Raw genomic sequence first — 18,356 nt, 5'->3', positions numbered from 1 at the left:
TGTCCTGGCTGTCACAGTTTCTGCGTGGGTGGGTTGGTGGGTGGATGGGTGTGGGGTGGTGTGAGTGATAGGGGTTTTAGGGGGAAGGTATGAAGGCGTCACATGACCGTCCAGTACTAATGATAACGTCGCTTGTTCATCTGTGGCAACCAGGGCCAGGCGTCTGTCAGGTCGGGAGGACAAGGGCAAGCGTGCGAGAGTGAGAAAGAGAAGCAGCAGAAGCAGCAGCAGCAGCAGCTCGGAGAAGAGAAAGTCAGGAAACTATAACCTCCTCGGTGTTACAGTTTAAGGATAACAACACACATTTGAATTTTTCGGGTGGGAACAGAAAAAAGGCGGCACAATGATGATGATGACCCAGGTGGAGACCACGACGGTGCATTATGATAATGGCTACGAGGAAGAGTACATGCTGCAGGAGGAGGATTGGGACAGGGACATGCTGCTGGACCCAGCCTGGGAACAACAGCAGAGGAAAGTAAGTCCAAGATAAAAAAAATAAAAAAAACAACACTTTCGTCAAAATGATTACAATGAATTGAATCCTAAGTCATTTGATGTTATAAAGTTGAAAATTATGCTACAGTGCGACGTAGAGTCACCTTTGAATTCATTTTCAAAGTTGGATGAAGTTAATTTTGTTTGTATTTGATATTTCTCTATACACTTAGGCAGTATTTCTCTATACAGTGAGTGCCGCACAACATAAGTTTCACTCAGTTGTGCGTTTACATCAAATTAACCACGATAAAGAGTTGGACTTCCGGTTGACATTTTCAAAATAAAAACGTTTTCAGGCGCGTCAGACGGATTAAAGGCACCATAATGTGAGTTAATTTAAACTTTAAAGCAACCAGTCATCCATATATCCAAGTAGAAGGGGGAAATAAATACTTCAACTAGTCGTTAACAACCATTAGCCATTTTGAGTCGTAACGTTACTTGCGATGTTGGCTAACTTAGCTAACGTCTCTCGTCAAATCACATGAAGTAGAAAAACGTCCTTCCTGGCACCTGAACATTGAACTCTATATATATATTATTGATTTATTTCTTACCTATAGTTAGCTGTGAAACGCTGTGACATTTCAGCTGGACGACCACACCGACTCGAGGAACTCAACAGGTCGTCGAAGTTGTCGGTGTTGTTTTACTTTGAAGGGCAGCATTCTCTAACTTCCGGTATGCTTATAGCTAGTTTGCCGCAGACTTGACGCGGCGGCCGGGGGTCCAGGGCAGGCAGGGCAGGGCAGGGCAGGGCAGGGCAGGGAGGCAAGGAGGGAGGCTTGACGGACGGATGCGGTGGTGGTGGTGGGTACCATCTAACAATAGCTCTGCCTTCCAGCGGCTCTGCAGACTGATACGCGCGGAATGCGAGCTGTCAACAGATGCTTCTAACACATGATGACGCTCTTGGGATTAGAAAGGACGCTACATCTAATTTTAAACCTCGGGACCAAAAGGCATTATAGTAGGGTTAATCCACTGTCCTTGGTGCGGAATTCTTTTGTTTATAGAAACCACGCAGAAATATTGTACCGGGACCAGCTCAACTCAATATAGCACCGGCCTCCCCTTACTGTCAGTTGGTTTTAGGGCTTTAAAAAGTTGGCCTGGGCCTTAAATTGCATCTTTTTTGCACAACTGGTGGCCCTTAGCTCATTGCCCATATAACCTCCTGTGGCCCCTGTGGGGATGATGACAAAACTGTGTATTTTTGGCATCACAAGGCAGCAACACCAGAGTTAAGTCCCAGGCTGGTCCCATATGCACAGCTATTTTTCCAGTGTTTATCTTTTTACTGATTATAATTTGGAGTTGACAAGTGCTCATTGGAGAGTAGTTTGCTTATGAAGCAGCTGTTTCAAATGATCAGAAGTGATACAGCATCATTGATGGCTGCCTACACTAACATTGGGATAGTGTTTCTTTTTGGCAAATGTGGAAGGTAATGAAGCTGCTCTGGGCACAACCAGCTTATTATACTCCTGTTAGACATTAACAGTGAGTAGTGGTGTTGCCACATTGTTTTTGTTTGCTGCATATGGCCCACTTTTATTCACTTTCTTTGAAATATTTTTTTTCTCCAGTAGCTGTAAATCTGTTATCCAGCTCAAGCCAGACACAGAGGGCTTATTTCAAATCCTACCAGCAGCTGCATGGGGTCCTTGCCTCAGTGGATATTAATGTGGCTGTGGTTAAGTGGACCTTTTTGAGTCTGTTACCAACTCAGACAGGTTTATCAAGGAGATTGATAAAGCCTTCAGTGACAGTTTAGCGCACGACCAGGAGGCTGCGTTACAAATGAAAGTGCAAGTATTACGGATAAGTTGTAAATATATACCCATAGAAGTTAAATATGTGTCAACATGAATGAAGAGTAAGAAAATCATTACAATCCATTCACAACACAAGGTCCCGTCTGTTCAACATGTGAAACATTCAGTTCTCTTGTTTTTCCATCCTCCTGGACGGCCCTGCCAGCCGATGACCTAGTCAGGCCCCACAGGCAGCTCTAGGGTTGGTCCTTGCTGGATGTGATTCATAAATATTTTTAGCTGTAATCGTCACTGGTCAGTGTTGCTGGAGAGGGAGGTGGTGGTGGGGGGGGGGCTTGGAAAGTGGGCAGCGGGGTTCTGTCATTGTGGCTGAGTCAAATTTGGAGGACCAGCAGGCCACACTTTTTTAACAAGGAGGGCAGCGGTTCAATGTCACATACACCCCGGGGAAGAACATTGTGGTCACTGTGATTTGCACTAAAGCCCAGGTTATATTCTGGTTTTGAACCAGCACCCATAAGGAAAGCCTGAGTGGCTGCCTTGGCAAGACCCATGGTTGAAAATGTAATGTAATGACACGTTTATATACATTATCATCCACATAAAAGTATATAGAAGTGGAGTGGTTGTAGCATCTTGACCAGATCACTGATGCGAGAACATATAAACAGGAAATATATTTTCTAGGAAATTATTGTAGCTGTCATTTTTTAAAATGTGGCAAAAAATGAACAAATAACATGATTTTAAATGTGAATTTCTGAGTATGCTGCCACCCTGCCTGTCTACATACCTCACTGTAAGGTTTGGTCAGCGTGCACGCCATGCACTACGATAAAGCTGAGGCCAGCCACTTTAGAAGTGGCAAAAAAGTGACAGAGAGTGACGTGAGGGGAAAACTTGCTCTGTATCCACGTGACATTTTCACTCATGTTGTTGACATGGCGAGACGTTTTGACGTTTTTCCTCCCGGTCTCTTATCGTGAGGCACAGCAGAGCGGTCTAAATTTAACACCTTATATCGGTCGGAATGTGCTCTGTGGTCGGCTCCCCGCTTTCATCCACAAAGCGCTGAGCGCCCGTGAATTCTGCTGCTGGCTATTGAGAGACTTTATAAAAATAGGAGGAGAGAGACAATGGGCCTGTCTTAACTTGATTTACAGTATTTCAGTCCCACACGTTTGTTCAGGTGCTCGTTAGCCGTGGAGTTATGGCAGGAAAAAGTAGGAACTGGACACTAATGGGTCACTGAAGGTTAATCCTAAAATGTATCACTGGTCAAAGAGGTTAGCATCGAGTTGGTGTATAGTCCTGATGTGAAGACTTGCTAAGCTGTTAGTTGCCTCCGTTTGTTTAGGTTCCACTGCAGATGCTTATAGGGTAATCCACATAATGTAAAGGAGAATTCAAGTGGAGTTAAAGCCCAATTTCCTTCAAACCATAAATCCCGATGCATCTGCAAAGCTTCACATGGGGTGCTGAAATAACTGCTGTTGCCATGCATTTGTCCCTTTCCTTGTTAGACCTTCACAGCCTGGTGTAACTCCCACCTGAGGAAAGCTGGCACTCAAATTGAAAACATTGAGGAAGACTTCAGGAATGGACTAAAGCTCATGCTGCTTCTGGAAGTTATCTCAGGTTAGATCACGAAAGGAAAAAATGTTTTCAAGGTTTCCTTTCAATTATTTATTTTCATTATATAACAACTTTTATAACATTTTCCCACACATATTTGTATTTGTAGGAGAGAGGTTACCCAAGCCAGACAGAGGGAAGATGCGGTTTCATAAGATTGCTAATGTCAACAAAGCACTGGAGTTCATCACAAGCAAAGGAGTGAAACTGGTCTCCATTGGAGCTGAAGGTAACTCAAGCCCTCTGGTATATATATAATTTACAGCGCACCTCATTACGTGTGCAGGGGAGTGATAATCAGATCTTTTATCCCCTCTTGTGCAAACTGATGAAAACGGATTGTTTGCTTTTCAGAGATTGTGGACGGTAATGTAAAGATGACTCTTGGAATGATCTGGACTATCATCCTCCGCTTCGCCATTCAGGACATTTCTGTGGAAGGTAAGATGATAAAAACAAAGAAATAATCCACACAGAGTTATTTTCTATTGTACCAAATGAGTATAAACATGAACAACAACAAAAGCATGTAAAGGTGCAAAATTTTAATTTGCGTTTTCGACCTGTAAACCTAACTATACTGTGACCAAGCCCTGTGAATTCACTCTCTCCTCAGAAACATCTGCCAAGGAAGGTCTTCTCCTGTGGTGTCAGAGAAAGACCGCCCCCTACAGGAATGTCAATGTCCAAAACTTCCATGTCAGGTCAGTGATTCACACATCACAGAGTCTTAAATGCCTTTTGGTTATAGTGATAGTTCATGTGGTTGATAGTTAACCTTTTGTCATATTCCAAGCAAAGGGATGATAAAGTTGACTTTAAACAATACGAAATATCAGGACTTAAGTTTAACGTGAACAACATTTCTTATCATTAATGCTGGTACTGGACTCCAGCAACTTCATCTCTAAGTAGAGTTAGTGAGCTTCCTCTGAATTGACATGTTGGTTCTCTCTGCTCGTCGGCTGGTGAAGCTGGAAGGATGGCCTGGCCTTCTGCGCCCTGATTCATAGACACAGACCCGACCTCCTCGACTACTCTAAGCTCAACAAGGTGTCGTGTGGTTTCACTCGTAACCAGGATGCTGTGTTTCAGCCCCCCCAAACACTAACGTACTGATTTTCACCAAATTAACTCTTCTGTCACAGTGTGAACTGATGGAAACAAACACACACTGAACTCAACATAATGCCACTTTTTCAATCTTGTGAATCACTGAAGCTGGAGGTGTATGCCATCTTTTTGAACATTGTCTGTTGCCCATTTTGATTAGTATCCCTTATAGCACTTTTTTTTAAGATACATTTAGAAAAGTGTGCCTATTCAACATGTAAATTATTTGAGGTTACATAAGCCATAGCTCTGTGCAGTAATGTTTTCTAAAGATAAACAGTGTTTTATTTGCCTAATGGATATATTGCTACTTTAATTTATGGATGTGTTTCTTCACAGCAGTGTGCACTCATTTACTCTCACCCCATGCTTCATTACTCTTAACTAAAGTGGTTTACTTGATACACAATTTTCAGCATAATTAGCGTTAAAACAACTGTAGCGTTAGTCCATTTTGTCGTGCACCCCACTGTGCCCTTCACAACACTGGGTTTATTGGTGGTGACATGTGACCTCTTGTTTTTGACACAAAGTGATGAATATGCAAAACGAGGCTCTTCAGAAGATGATGAATTAATACTAAATTAATTTGACTTTTCTCATCCATTTCAAACTCTATAATGTCTGCCATATGGGTGGTGTGGTGTGTGCATAGTACTACATGAGCTGTAAATGTTTTTCAGAGCAAACAAATCCACTGCTCATTTAAATGTACTGGTTTCAATGGACTCTCAGGACTCTTAGTGTTTGTGTGTGAACAGGTGAGGGCCTCGTTGAGCTGTGCTTCATATTCACAGAGTTACAGAGCGCAGCTGACAGGCTTCCCGTGTCTGTCAAGAAACAATAGCGTGCAAGGAACGCACCCTTTCTCTCCTGGAAGAAGGTGCTGTCTATGGCAGACAGGAAGGCTGCTGTGTGAATATTTGAGGCGTCAGTCATCCATTGCAAAGTTTGTTTCTGATATAAGACAGTGCTTTATTTTAAAAGTAAAATCTAGAGATCTTACCCACAAGGTTTTATAAGGATTTTATCTGATGAAACCCTGAAGCACATATTGTGAATAAAGAAATAGTTCCTTGCCTAAAAGCCAGTGTATTCATAAGAACCTCATATAAGAACATTTGCTTTTATTTTACCAAGGCCAAATTTGGCCCAGCTCTGTATATCTTTAGCAGGGGAACACCATGGCTGGTTGAGAAGAGTGACATTATCCTTTGTTTTGGAAACAGAAGCACTCTCTTTTCAGCAGACAACTCAGTGGCCTGACTTGGACTTGACCCTGAATAGTCACAGAAACATGAGCCTAGTCCCTGCAGAGCTCAGGCTTAGCTTTTCCTCTGCTATTGTCCACATTGTCACGTAGTGTTCCCCGGTTAGAGGCGACCGGGCCTCAGGAAAGTGTACAAAATGGTTCGTCATATTTCTTAGTTAAATCCTAAGGATGGTGTCTATTGTCAGACAATAGATAGCCTACCAATTGGTAACTAAAGCTAAATATGGGTGGTGAGGCACCAGATCTATTTCTCTGGACTGCTTCCCTGTTTTTACCTTTTTTTTTTGACATACATATTCACTCAGTCAGTCACACCTCGGCTTCTCAGTTCTGCTCGTGCTGCCAGGAGACAGTTTCATTGTGAGCCAGGCAGCTGTTGAGTCTGGCTCCAGGTGAGGGTGTTCGTTAAGCTGCTGAACCAGCCCTGGTCAGAGACACACACACACACATAGGCATTGGGGTATCCTTCTCTCCATCCATCCCTCCCTCCATCCCACCATCAGTTTACTAGCCCAATCCATCCATCCATCTGTCTGTTTGTCTTGCACTGGATCTGTGAGCAGCTGGCCCTGTCATGTAGTGTGCCAACCCTCTCCCACCTACCTTTATGGAACAGTGTTACCGAGATAGGGACAATAGCAGCAGCATGATAGCATGATCCCTTTACCCCATTGCACTCTCACTGACTGTTCCATCAGCAGGGGAGGGTTCACTGTCAGCTGTTCGCTTAATGCACCACTCCCACCCACGGTTTGTCCTGTCAGAGTCACTTGTGAGAGAAAAGAAAGTCAGACAAGAAAATAATAACAAGAAATATTTGTTGGATTCTATTCTGATTCATAGAGTAGTTGATTTCCATGTTGAGTATTTTATGATTATTCGAGTCATGTATAAAGTAAAGTTGTCATGGGAGAAGATTCACGAGTGCAAACATTCACTTTTTTTTGTCACCTCTCATCTGTAACACTTCACATTGACATGTTGCTGACAAAACAATCAATTACTTAGTTAAAGAAAATAACCAGTTACAGTGAAAATCATGTGGAGCAGTCTGAGGTTGTCAGATAAAAGCAAAATGTAGACAAAAAAAGTATAACATAATCCATAATATGTTATGGATATGAGAAGATAAATGACTTCTCCATGGAGATGAGTTGATGATTTCCCTCAACTCACCAAATCAATAATTAACACAACACTGAGTAGCCAGTTCATGACAGAAATGAAAAAAAGACAATTCATTTGTGCAAATATAAATTTAAAAACAATTGCTCTTAGATTAAAGTGCATGTACAGTCAGCGATGAGGGAGTATAATGTGTCCACCATAGCATGGAGGTCAGCGCGGTGGCATTTTAAGTCCGGCATTGCTGTTCAGTGATGTAGAATTGTGTTACTTTATTTAGGATGATCCTCTGGGGAACCTGAACCTGGCTTTTGACATAGCCGAGAAACACCTGGACATTCCCAAAATGCTGGACGCTGAAGGTAATGTTTCATAAACCAGAGGCCAAATACAAGTGTTTGAATTGAAATGTTGAACTGATATGTCAACACTATTATTGTTTGTATGAGTCAGTTACACTGTAGGTGGGTGTTAGTTAGTATAGGATAGAAATTATAATAAATTGATAGTTACAATGGATGTTTCTATGTTCCAGAGTACTTTTATGTCATTTTTCACTTGTTTTCTCCCTTTCTACCACCTTGACTGTTCCCCCCCTCTCAATGCCATAGATATCATCAACACCCCCAAGCCTGATGAAAGAGCGATCATGACCTACGTGTCCTGCTTTTACCATGCCTTTGCTGGTGCTGAGCAGGTACAGTCCCCTAAGATGAGTTAGCTATTCCTGCCTCTGCTGTACAGTCCATATGTATTTTGAGAACAGACCCAGGTGCAGAACTTGATTGCCACTTTGATTTTGATGTGTCATTGAGATCAAAAAACGTATTGTGAGAATAATTTTTAAGGATATTGGAAGGATGAATAGGAGCGTGACTGGTGCTGTGCTACTTTTCTGATGTAATTACATTATTCTCGTGCCCTGTGCTCTCAGGCAGAGACAGCTGCCAACAGGATCTGTAAGGTGCTCGGTGTAAACCAGGAGAATGAGAAGCTGATGGAGGAGTATGAGAGACTGGCCAGTGAGGTAAAGTAAGATTTGAAATGTCATTAAAAAAAACACACAACCTGTTTGATGATGACACTTTGTGAAATGAAACCATTGATTTTTCAAAGCGAAACTAAACTTTATCTGGCACATACAGAACAAGAACAGACTTAAGTTTAGATTGAAAACTCTTTCTTTCCCACACTAATGAATTCCATTTCTGTGATAAGCAGAGAGCCATCTGTTGAAAAGCTGAATAATTCATCGGTCTTCATGACATACTACTATCTTAACAGCTCTCTTTCCTCTCGGTTTATTCCCACGTCGTCCCTGTGTTTCCCAGTTGCTGGAGTGGATCCGCCGCACCACTCCCTGGCTGGAGAACCGCACCCCAGAGAAGACCATGGCAGAGATGCAGCGGAAACTGGAGGATTTCAGGGACTACAGGCGCCAGCACAAGCCCCCTAAGGTGCAGGAGAAGTGCCAGTTGGAAATTAACTTCAACACCCTGCAGACCAAGTTACGCATCAGCAATCGCCCTGCCTTTATGCCCTCTGAGGGGAAGATGGTATCTGTAAGTGACAACACCAAATACCTCCATCACTTCTGTTCAACAGTTGAAGAAATGTTTGTGATTGTGTGCACCACTATTAATGTGTTTTATATCACATTCTGCCACTTTAACGTAGTGGACCTGACAGTGCACCAGTCTAGGGTGATTCCAATATCTGTTTATCAGTTTTTCTAAATGGCCAATGTCAAATTTAATCTGAACTTCTTTCATTTTTATTTTGTTTCCAGGACATAGCCAGTGCATGGCAGGGCCTGGAGGGGGCAGAGAAAGGCTACGAGGAGTGGCTCCTCACAGAGATCCGTCGGCTCGAGAGGCTCGACCACCTGGCTGAAAAGTTCCGCCAAAAGGCCACCAATCACGAGAACTGGGCCGGCGGTCAGTTTTAGTTGTGCATTTCAGACTTTTAACCGTCTGGGTGGTTGTTTTTGTATCTGTCACTCACTGCCGTGTCAATAGGTCTGTGCGTTTACCTGTTTATCTTGGCTTATCAGCTCCTTGTCTATCTACAGGCATCTGTATTCATGGCTCTCTGCCTCCTTTCCAGTGTTCAAGTGTTTCATTTAACCTTGTGGTTTGTTTAGACTTGTACCTAATGAGACTTGATCGTGGGTTTTAGTCTGTCCAATACAATCAGCCTATAGTGGATTGTAACAGGTCATTTTCTCCATCTGCAATGACCAAATAAGGCCTGTGTTTAGACCTAACCTATTAATTATCTTGTTGTTCTTTTCTCTTACCCCATCCTTTTTTTCCTCTTTGCCTATTTGTGACATTCAGGTAAAGAACTGATCCTTTCCATGAAGGACTACGAAACGGCCACCTTGACAGAAATCAGAGCATTGCTTCGAAAACACGAGGCCTTTGAGAGCGACTTGGCAGCCCACCAGGACAGAGTGGAGCAGATTGCCGCCATTGCACAGGAACTGAAGTACGTGCTCCCTATAGCAGATGTTCGCAGTCATGTGTCATGGAGGCCCAGGAGTGTGTTTTTCACTCCTGTCAAACACAGCATTCAGGAGCAGTGGTGGTCTTGTTTTCTATTTCTCTCCTGTAAATATTATTCTAAAAGCCCATTCTTAAAGCACAGTGCATCAAATAGGCAGTAGTTCAATGATCCTATATATATTTAGTCAGTTTGTCCACATTTGAGACAGTGGAGGAAGTTGGAACAATTTAACCTCACTGTCTCAAAACCGTGATTTGCATGTTAGGTGATGAGCCTCCTTGGAACAGTTATCATGAACCTTCCTCAAAGCCTCTCCTTCTTAACAAAGTGTCTGTCACTAAAATGTATCACATTCACAACGCAAGGACACACAAAGGTGCAGGTCATTGCCGCGCTGACGATGTCAATCAGCAGGGATTGAGTACACCTGTCCATCGTCAACTCCTCAGTCTGGGATTGGCTGCAGAGCATTTCCTGTTTCCTATTTAACCGGTGCTCTGAGAGAAGAGTCTATATCATTTCAGCTGACAAGCAAAATGGCTGTGTGGATTTCTCCAAGGTATGTGAATGATTTTAAACTGTGTGTTCGCTTGTTCATTTTTCTATTTGGTGGTTATTTGTTTTAGGTTTTTGACCATGCTGTTTTCTTTTCACAGTCAGTTGCTTCTCATTGCACTGCTAAGTTGGAATATCCATTGCCGCCCTGCTAAAAAAGGTAAAGACTGCAACTTCACAGTAAATGTTTTTTGGGGAGGTTTAAAAAATGTAAACATACTAACTTATTTTTTTTTCTTTCCATTAGGTTGGAACCAGCCAGGCGTCCACCATGGCTCAACCGGCGATGCTCTTCAACCATCCAACATGAATAATCCTGCTGTCTCATTTCACCATGAACCAGCCGTGGGTTCAAACTACCCAGCAAGCTCGGGTCATGCAGCACACGCTTCCAACATCGCTCCGTGGAATAATGCGGGTCCTGCTTGGGGCCCTGTGGAAGAGTCCTCAACTGCCCACAGTGTGTCCAGAATGTCTCACCCCAGTCCTAACGTTGGTCTTCCTCCACCTCCACCTTTCTTTCAGGCAGGTGAGCTTATGCACTATGAGAATAACTTTGAGCATGGGCTTGAGGAAAGGGAAACCGAGGAGCTTAACCCTCCACCTCCACCTCCTCCTTATCCTTATCCTGGTCCTGACTTCCGGGCTGGTGAGTTGAGCCACTATGAAGCCACCTTCAGCCATGGAAATGAAGAGAGGGAAACGGAGTCACGAGGAGGCTACGGTGGTCCACCTCCCTTCATGGGGGCGTCTGTGCCAGTCGACGTGGCACCTATGTCTCTTCACCCTGTTCCTCCGCCTCCTCGACCACCATTTGGCCCAAGCCAGTACCACCTCTTCCTGACTGGTCAGCTTCCTCCTGGCAGATTCTCACACTTCCAGTCCGAGTATGAAAACGGGGGAGATCACTGGGATGAAGTCCATTATGAGCGATACAACTATCCCAGTGCTCCAGTCGTCTCTGCTGCAGCTCATGAGGATCCCCGTGATGTTCCCTGGCGGCCGCAGCAGCAGCCACAACGCTACGCCAAGTCTTGAACAAAGCTGAATGTCTTCAAACACAAGGAAAAGGGCAGCTCTTGTTCAGTTTACGTGTGTGTATTTGACAAGTTTGAAATAAAAAAAATCTAAATTAATGTCCTGTGTTGGGTTTTCTTTAGTTCACCTTTCCTTCAAAATGTTCAACTGAATGAATAGATTCATTCAGGTACCAGACTAAACTAAAATCCAGTAAGAGGCCCAGACTCCTGCCTGGGGTTTGAGCAACTTGACTTTCAAAGGCCACCAATGTCAGGGTGTTTATTAAATTTTAGCTATATGTGTTTGTTTTTTTTCTCTTTGTAAATGCTGATTAGCAATTAACTGTCTTGTAGCTTGCTACAGTATGTTACACCTGCCGTCCTGTTTACTGGAAAATGCTGCAAAGCTTGAAACAAACACTAATACAAACTGTTTTTCCAGTGAGCTGGACTACCATGATGTGGCTGCAGTGAACCAGCGTTGCCAGAGCATCTGTGACTTGTGGGACAAGCTGGGGACCCTGACTCAGAAGAGGAGAGAGGCACTGGAGGTATGGGCAGCAGTCAAGTTTGTTGTCAAATCCATTTTACCAGTTTTTGTGATGAGCTGAGTTTTTTGGATATTGGCAAGTGCATTCCTAAAACTAATTGCTCCTCATATGTTAGGATAGCTTAAGTCCCCACAAGAGTGCGCTGATGTTCCACATTAGCCACAACAGAGTCAGAATTTAAGTTGCATCTGCATCCACTTGAGTCAAAATGTCACAGTAAGCATATTTAGGTGTCTTGTCATTGAGATCTGAAGAGTGAAATGACACAACTGATTGATGAGGAGAGATAATTGGATCCCCTTTAAAATCCCTGACCCACATAGAGGGGTAAAATTGGAGCGTGGCAGGGATAAAGGAGAAATAGATGTAAGACTTCTGTCCAGGGAAAGGACTGGCTCAAAGCCCACAGGCCACTTCCGCTGATCCATGTTGGCCATTCCAGACCTGCAAATGTGTGAGGGCCCGGGAAAAGGGCCAAGGATTAAGTCTGAATGACAGTGACAGGGGTCTGTTTTCTGTCTGCCTCCTGCTCCCACCATCCTCTGCTGAAGGGTGGGACCCCGTCAGCAACAAACAAGCCGGAGTTTGGGGTTAACAAGGCCATAACGCTGTTAGTCATCAAAACTGTGAGGGAATGTTTGTTTTTTTGTGGATTTGTTACGTGAGATGAAGATGAGTCATCTTTAGTTCAGGTAAATGCTGAGCTATAGGTTGGATGTTATGAATCTTTCTAGGAATTGAACACCTACTCAGAAATAAATAAAATATCTTGTAATCCTTTCAGCGGACTGAGAAGCTGCTGGAGACTATTGATCAGTTGTTCTTGGAGTTTGCCAAGAGGTCGGCTCCTTTTAATAACTGGATGGAAGGAGCCATGGAGGACCTGCAGGACATGTTCATTGTGCATACTATTGAAGAAGTCCAGGTAAGCATACAGAATACTTCTACTGTTTGTTGTAGTAGTAGTAGTAGTAATTGCAAACTTCTGCTCTTCATTGTGAATGTCTTTTAGGTATATAATGTTGCATGATGTGTAATTTGAATAGATCTGTCCAACCTTTTTCCTTTTTTTTCCTCCTGCCAGAGTCTAATCGCAGCTCATGACCAGTTCAAAGCTACTCTACCTGAGGCGGATGCCGAGAGACAGGCCATCTTGGGAATCCACAACGAGGTGCAGAAAATTTCCCAGAGCTACGGGATCAAGGCCAACATTATCAACCCTTACAGCACCATTACAACTGAGGAGCTTCTCAACAAGTGGGAAAAGGTAGCTCCAGGTTTTAAAGTCACATACAGTACAGAGTAGACCTTTTATATATCAAGGAATAGTCATTATGCAGATAGTGGCTGTCTGGTCATATAAAAGCAGTCATTATGAAATAGGAGCAAGGAGAGCAGTGTCTATACTCCACTGACAAAGTAAAGGAGTGCTGCTCAAATGTTTTATCACTGAGTTAAAGGACTTAGCACCCTGAAAGTATCTGAAGCATATAATCCAAATATATCAATTCTGTTTAATGTTAACCGCTCCTTTCAGGAGGAGCCGGCTTCCCACAATACCATGTAAGGCCTCTGTGTGTACATGTGTGTTCTTTCTAGGTGAAGAAGCTGGTCCCTCAGAGGGATGGTTCCCTCCAGGAGGAGATGGCACGCCAGCATGCCCACGAAAGGCTGAGACGGCAGTTTGCTGCCCAGGCTAATCTCATTGGTCCCTGGATACAGGCCAGGATGGAGGTTAGACATACAGGCTTCATAAGCAATTTGACAGTTATCTCCATCTAATCAAATAAAGACCTAAAATGGAAGATAATTCTATTCAAATGCACTGCACATATGGGAAGTACAATGATGGTGACTTTCCTGATAATGATATTGATAATTAAATAATGCCAAGTAAAAGGACTGAATATTATTATACACATACAATTTCTCTTCATCAAATCATATTGGTTTGGACAGAATTTACTCTGAGGCACAGGTAAATGACTCCCTGCAGTATCAGTAACGAAAACATTAGCTCTTTTGACCAGTGTTTTATAATCTAAATTGGTCCAAAAATTAAGTTGACCTTGTTTCATGTCTTGCCCAAACAGGAAATTGGACGCTGCTCCTTGGACATGGGAGGCACCCTGGAGGACCAGATGACACAACTGAAACAATTTGAGCACGTCATTGTTGCTTATAAACCCAACGTTGACAAGTTGGAGGGAGACCACCAGCTAATCCAGGAGTCCCTGGTGTTCGACAACAAACACACCAACTACACTATGGAGGTACAGGACAGTGTTGAATATGACAGACATGAACAGGCGCAATAGGTGCAGGTATTGTATATGTGCAGTATTTTAAATATTAAACACATATTCTTTGCAGCTCTGCATGGATAATGAGACTGAGAAATGTGTAAATCCCTATAGGAACATACATTTACTGATACTGGATTTTTAAAGATTCATTACTTATTTAACTGATAAATATGTGTCTTTTCTGTTTGAACATGTTCTGTACCGCATCCACAGCACATCCGTGTCGGGTGGGAGCTGCTCCTCACAACCATTGCCCGAACCATTAATGAGATCGAGACCCAGATCCTGACCCGGGATGCCAAGGGCATCAGCCAGCAGCAGATGAGCGATTTCAGATCCTCTTTCACCCACTTTGACCGGGTACAGCTCTCCACCATTTCACATAGTGACATTGTCCCTTTGAGTGACTGACCTAAAGCAATCTGAGCGATTCAGACACGGAGCAGGGGGTAGCCACGTATTTATAGATAGTCCTATAACTCGGAGCATGGTGACCCAAACGTCCTCCCTGGTGTTTGTTTGTGAGCTTGAATTCTCGCCAGACCCAAAAGCAGTGTTCAGCATCTGACCCTATATTTGACCTACAGCGATGCCCGCTGGAGAGTATGGACAATAGATTTAACATTTCTCCCTTGGCTGTCACAAATTGCCATTGTACTATGTAATGTTAAGCCATATTTAAGCACATTTAACACATTTTCAAGCAAGATCCATGCAGTTTTGATGGAAGCATTAAGAACTGATGGCTTATCTAAGTATTCTGTTTCATTTATTCAAGCTACATTTGGAGAAATTTCACAGACTGTGTCTCACTGTGCCAGACTAACAGTGTGGATAACACACCCAACAAATAGAAATTACAGCATGAAATTGGCATGTAGCGATGTCCCAGATAAGAAACATTTTGTTTGTGTTTATAGCCTCCATGTACACAGTTACAGTGTGCACGCAAGTATATGAGCAATGTTGCAATTACTTCTTTCCTGAGTTTTTAAGTTCTCATTTATCATGGACTATTGCCACATCACAAAAACCAAGAACTTGAAGTGCTTAAATTTGAAACCATTCTTCCTCCGTGTTATTTATTATTATGCAGAACATCTGTCAGTGTAAAATTTGGAAAAGGTTAGACTTCTCCATTCAGTCTAACATTACTGCAGTCATTTTAATGTAGCTGTATATGATGTATTTAGCTTGTGTCTCTGTTTTTCTTCATTTTCTCCCTGTCTTCTTTCCTCTTTGCTCCCCTGTGTTGTGCACCTGAAATTTGGCCTCCAATTGTAGAAGAAGAATGGAGCTATGGACACTGATGACTTCAGAGCTTGCCTCATCTCTATGGGATATGACTTGGTATGGTGTTCCAGCTGTGGGTGGATGAATGGGTCACTTCTGTTTTCTTGCATTGTTCTACACGTATACCGTTCATATGCTTCTCATTCTCTATCCATGCCTTTCTCAGGGAGAGGTGGAGTTTGCCCGTATAATGATGCTGGTGGACCCTAATACTACTGGAGTTGTCTCCTTCCAGTCTTTCATTGACTTTATGACCAGAGAGACGGCTGATACAGACACTTCCGAGCAGGTTGTGGCATCCTTCCGGATCCTCGCAGCTGATAAGGTATGCGCCTGTGTTTGTGTGGCTTACCGGCACATGGCTAGATATTTTTAGCCAGCACTAATCTATTCCATTCCAATCATTATTTCCAAGAATTTTACTGTGCCAAGATGATTTATGAGCTAACATTTTGTTCATGAGCTAAAAATGGAAAAGGGTGGCATTAGCATGAATCTTCCTGTAAAACATGCCTGAAACACATTCTCCTTTACCACCACAGCCCTACATACTAGTGGAGGAGCTAAGGAGAGAACTTCCTCCAGAGCAAGCAGAGTATTGCATCATGAGGATGCCGCCTTATGCCGGCCCTGGAGCACCACCAGGGGCACTGGACTACACTGCCTTCTCCACTGCGCTCTATGGAGAGAGCGACCTTTAACCCAACTAGAAAACCTTTAAACTACTGACCGTTTACCTAACCCACCCCGCCATGCCTCCCCTCCATCTCTCGTGATTTTAAGGAATCTATAAGAAAAGTTGGATCAATGAGATGTTTGTGACCACACACAGTTTTTGTGGATTAGTTTTCTGACGCTTTAGTTTGTCTACAATCATGCTGAGCATTGTCAAGTGTCATGGTTGCTTCTTATGTCCTATAAAAGATGGCCCATAATAAACAAATAAAAACTGACATGCTCAAATTATATAATGAAAATCAATGCATTGTATGTTTTACCTTGTACCTTGTGTGTCTTGGTGTTGGTGCAGAAAGTCGGTTATCAAGTAGAAACTTAATTCACACACCATAAAAAAACACAAGTCACTTGATAATATGCATACAGCAACAGGATCATGGTGTTTCGGTGGTTTATCAGTTGAAGTAGTAAGACGTAAAAGTCCTGTTTCATCTAATGCTGTCATGTATTGTTTTGATATTTCCTCACAGTGCCTTTGTTTTGGGAATGCAATCATCCGATAAGGCATTTTGTGATAGTTTAAGTGAATTACAGTTCGTAAAAGCAAATTTCAGACCTACTGCCATCCAACAATAAACACAATAGAAAATGGGTTCCCAAAGGGCTAAAAATACAGAGTACTAACAGAGGAAAAGTGGGAAACCACATAAATGCATAAGTAAATGTTTACAATTTTCACTGTAGACTAAATATGCAGTATTCATGAGAAGTGAGTTTGAAGATAAAACATTTTCTCAGGCAGCAGCAAACATAATGGTTACATGTGCTTAGAAATAACTACAATAAATTGACAAAAATAAATACATGAATTAGCATCAAGTGATTTCCCAATTTTCTTTTGTTGACAGATTTTAAGACCTATTGCTAGTAGAAATATACATTGATTTATCCATATAAAACTGCTGTTTGGCTACATGTTCCCCTTCACTGTACTCATGTTGTATGCTGTTTGAGAATACAATTAAATTGTAGTTAAAGAATTAACATACTTGTACTATAATGTCTTTCATACAGCAAATTGAGTATCTTAATATACAGTACAGTAACTAAATGTGCTTGTGTTGCCCTTGTAAGATCTGATACGATAATTCTATGCAAATTACATTCTGCCACAACAATCTTGTAATGCTCTGAATAATGATAACATTTTGTGTTTATGATTTTACACCCATGATGTAAGTGGGCTAAACTATCGTGGAAGTGATAAAAAAGGAGTTTACCGCTTCACACTGATCCAATAATTTAACACTATTAAGACGAAAGAAACTCTCTTTGAAAGAAAAGTTTCTTTTTTTGGAAACTGATGACCGTGGCTTCAGAAACTTCTGAGCTCTGTACTTCCAAGAGGTGTTTCATTAAGTTTTGGTGAATAATTTATATTATATTATGTTGGCAGGAAAATAAATACTCAGGCTGCACTGACACCTTGAAGAAATTTACTTGCTCTTCTATCAACAAATTGACTAAGCTGAACTTTGTACTTGAGGGAAATTGATTGATTAAATAAACAGTTTCTGCTTAATTCAAACACTTATTTCAAATTGACAAATCACTGCTTGTTTTGGTTTTCATTTGCAATTTATCACTGTATTAGAAGAGGTCTAAATCCAAACTGCACATTTAAACAAAATCATACGACTGGAAAGTTTTGTCACACCCAAACAGATCGAGACATTTTTTTTAACAAGGGCTTCACAACACTATGCAACGGGGTCAGAGATTTGTTTGCATAATGGTTTCAAAAATAACAAGAAGTCTGTATTTTCATGTATGTTTCTGTTAGCTCTAAACTCTATACAGTTTGGGGCTTGAACTGGCACTTAGAGAATATAATGGTATTCTTATTGCACAGTTTTACAATGAGAAGTACTTCAATATGCTCGACCAGGGAGCAAAGATAACGTAATGAAAAATATAGATCCCCCCCCCCCACACTCTAACGTTTGGTTAAGTAGAAAAGT

At 42.2% G+C, this 18,356-nt stretch overlaps 1 protein-coding gene across 1 annotated transcript; it reads left to right on the top strand.

The window, feature by feature from the left end:
- Window positions 1-334: 334 nt before the first annotated feature.
- Window positions 335-16,855, top strand: actn2b (actinin, alpha 2b). The gene is made up of 21 exons (XM_083988615.1): window positions 335-478; window positions 3,803-3,917; window positions 4,024-4,143; window positions 4,269-4,355; window positions 4,531-4,618; window positions 4,889-4,967; window positions 7,706-7,787; window positions 8,037-8,122; window positions 8,360-8,452; window positions 8,757-8,987; window positions 9,215-9,362; window positions 9,765-9,915; window positions 11,950-12,058; window positions 12,843-12,983; window positions 13,143-13,325; window positions 13,658-13,792; window positions 14,152-14,331; window positions 14,578-14,724; window positions 15,649-15,714; window positions 15,824-15,982; window positions 16,200-16,855. Exons 1-21 carry the CDS (start codon window positions 344-346, stop codon window positions 16,356-16,358), a joined length of 2,694 nt encoding a protein of 897 aa, XP_083844741.1. The 5' UTR covers window positions 335-343; the 3' UTR covers window positions 16,359-16,855.
- Window positions 16,856-18,356: the final 1,501 nt, after the last annotated feature.

This window comes from Trachurus trachurus (genome assembly GCF_905171665.1).
Source record: "Trachurus trachurus genome assembly, chromosome: 15".
NCBI classification, from domain to species: domain Eukaryota; kingdom Metazoa; phylum Chordata; class Actinopteri; order Carangiformes; family Carangidae; genus Trachurus; species Trachurus trachurus.
Note: the sequence above shows the minus strand (reverse complement) of the source record. Positions and strands in the feature narration are given on the sequence as shown.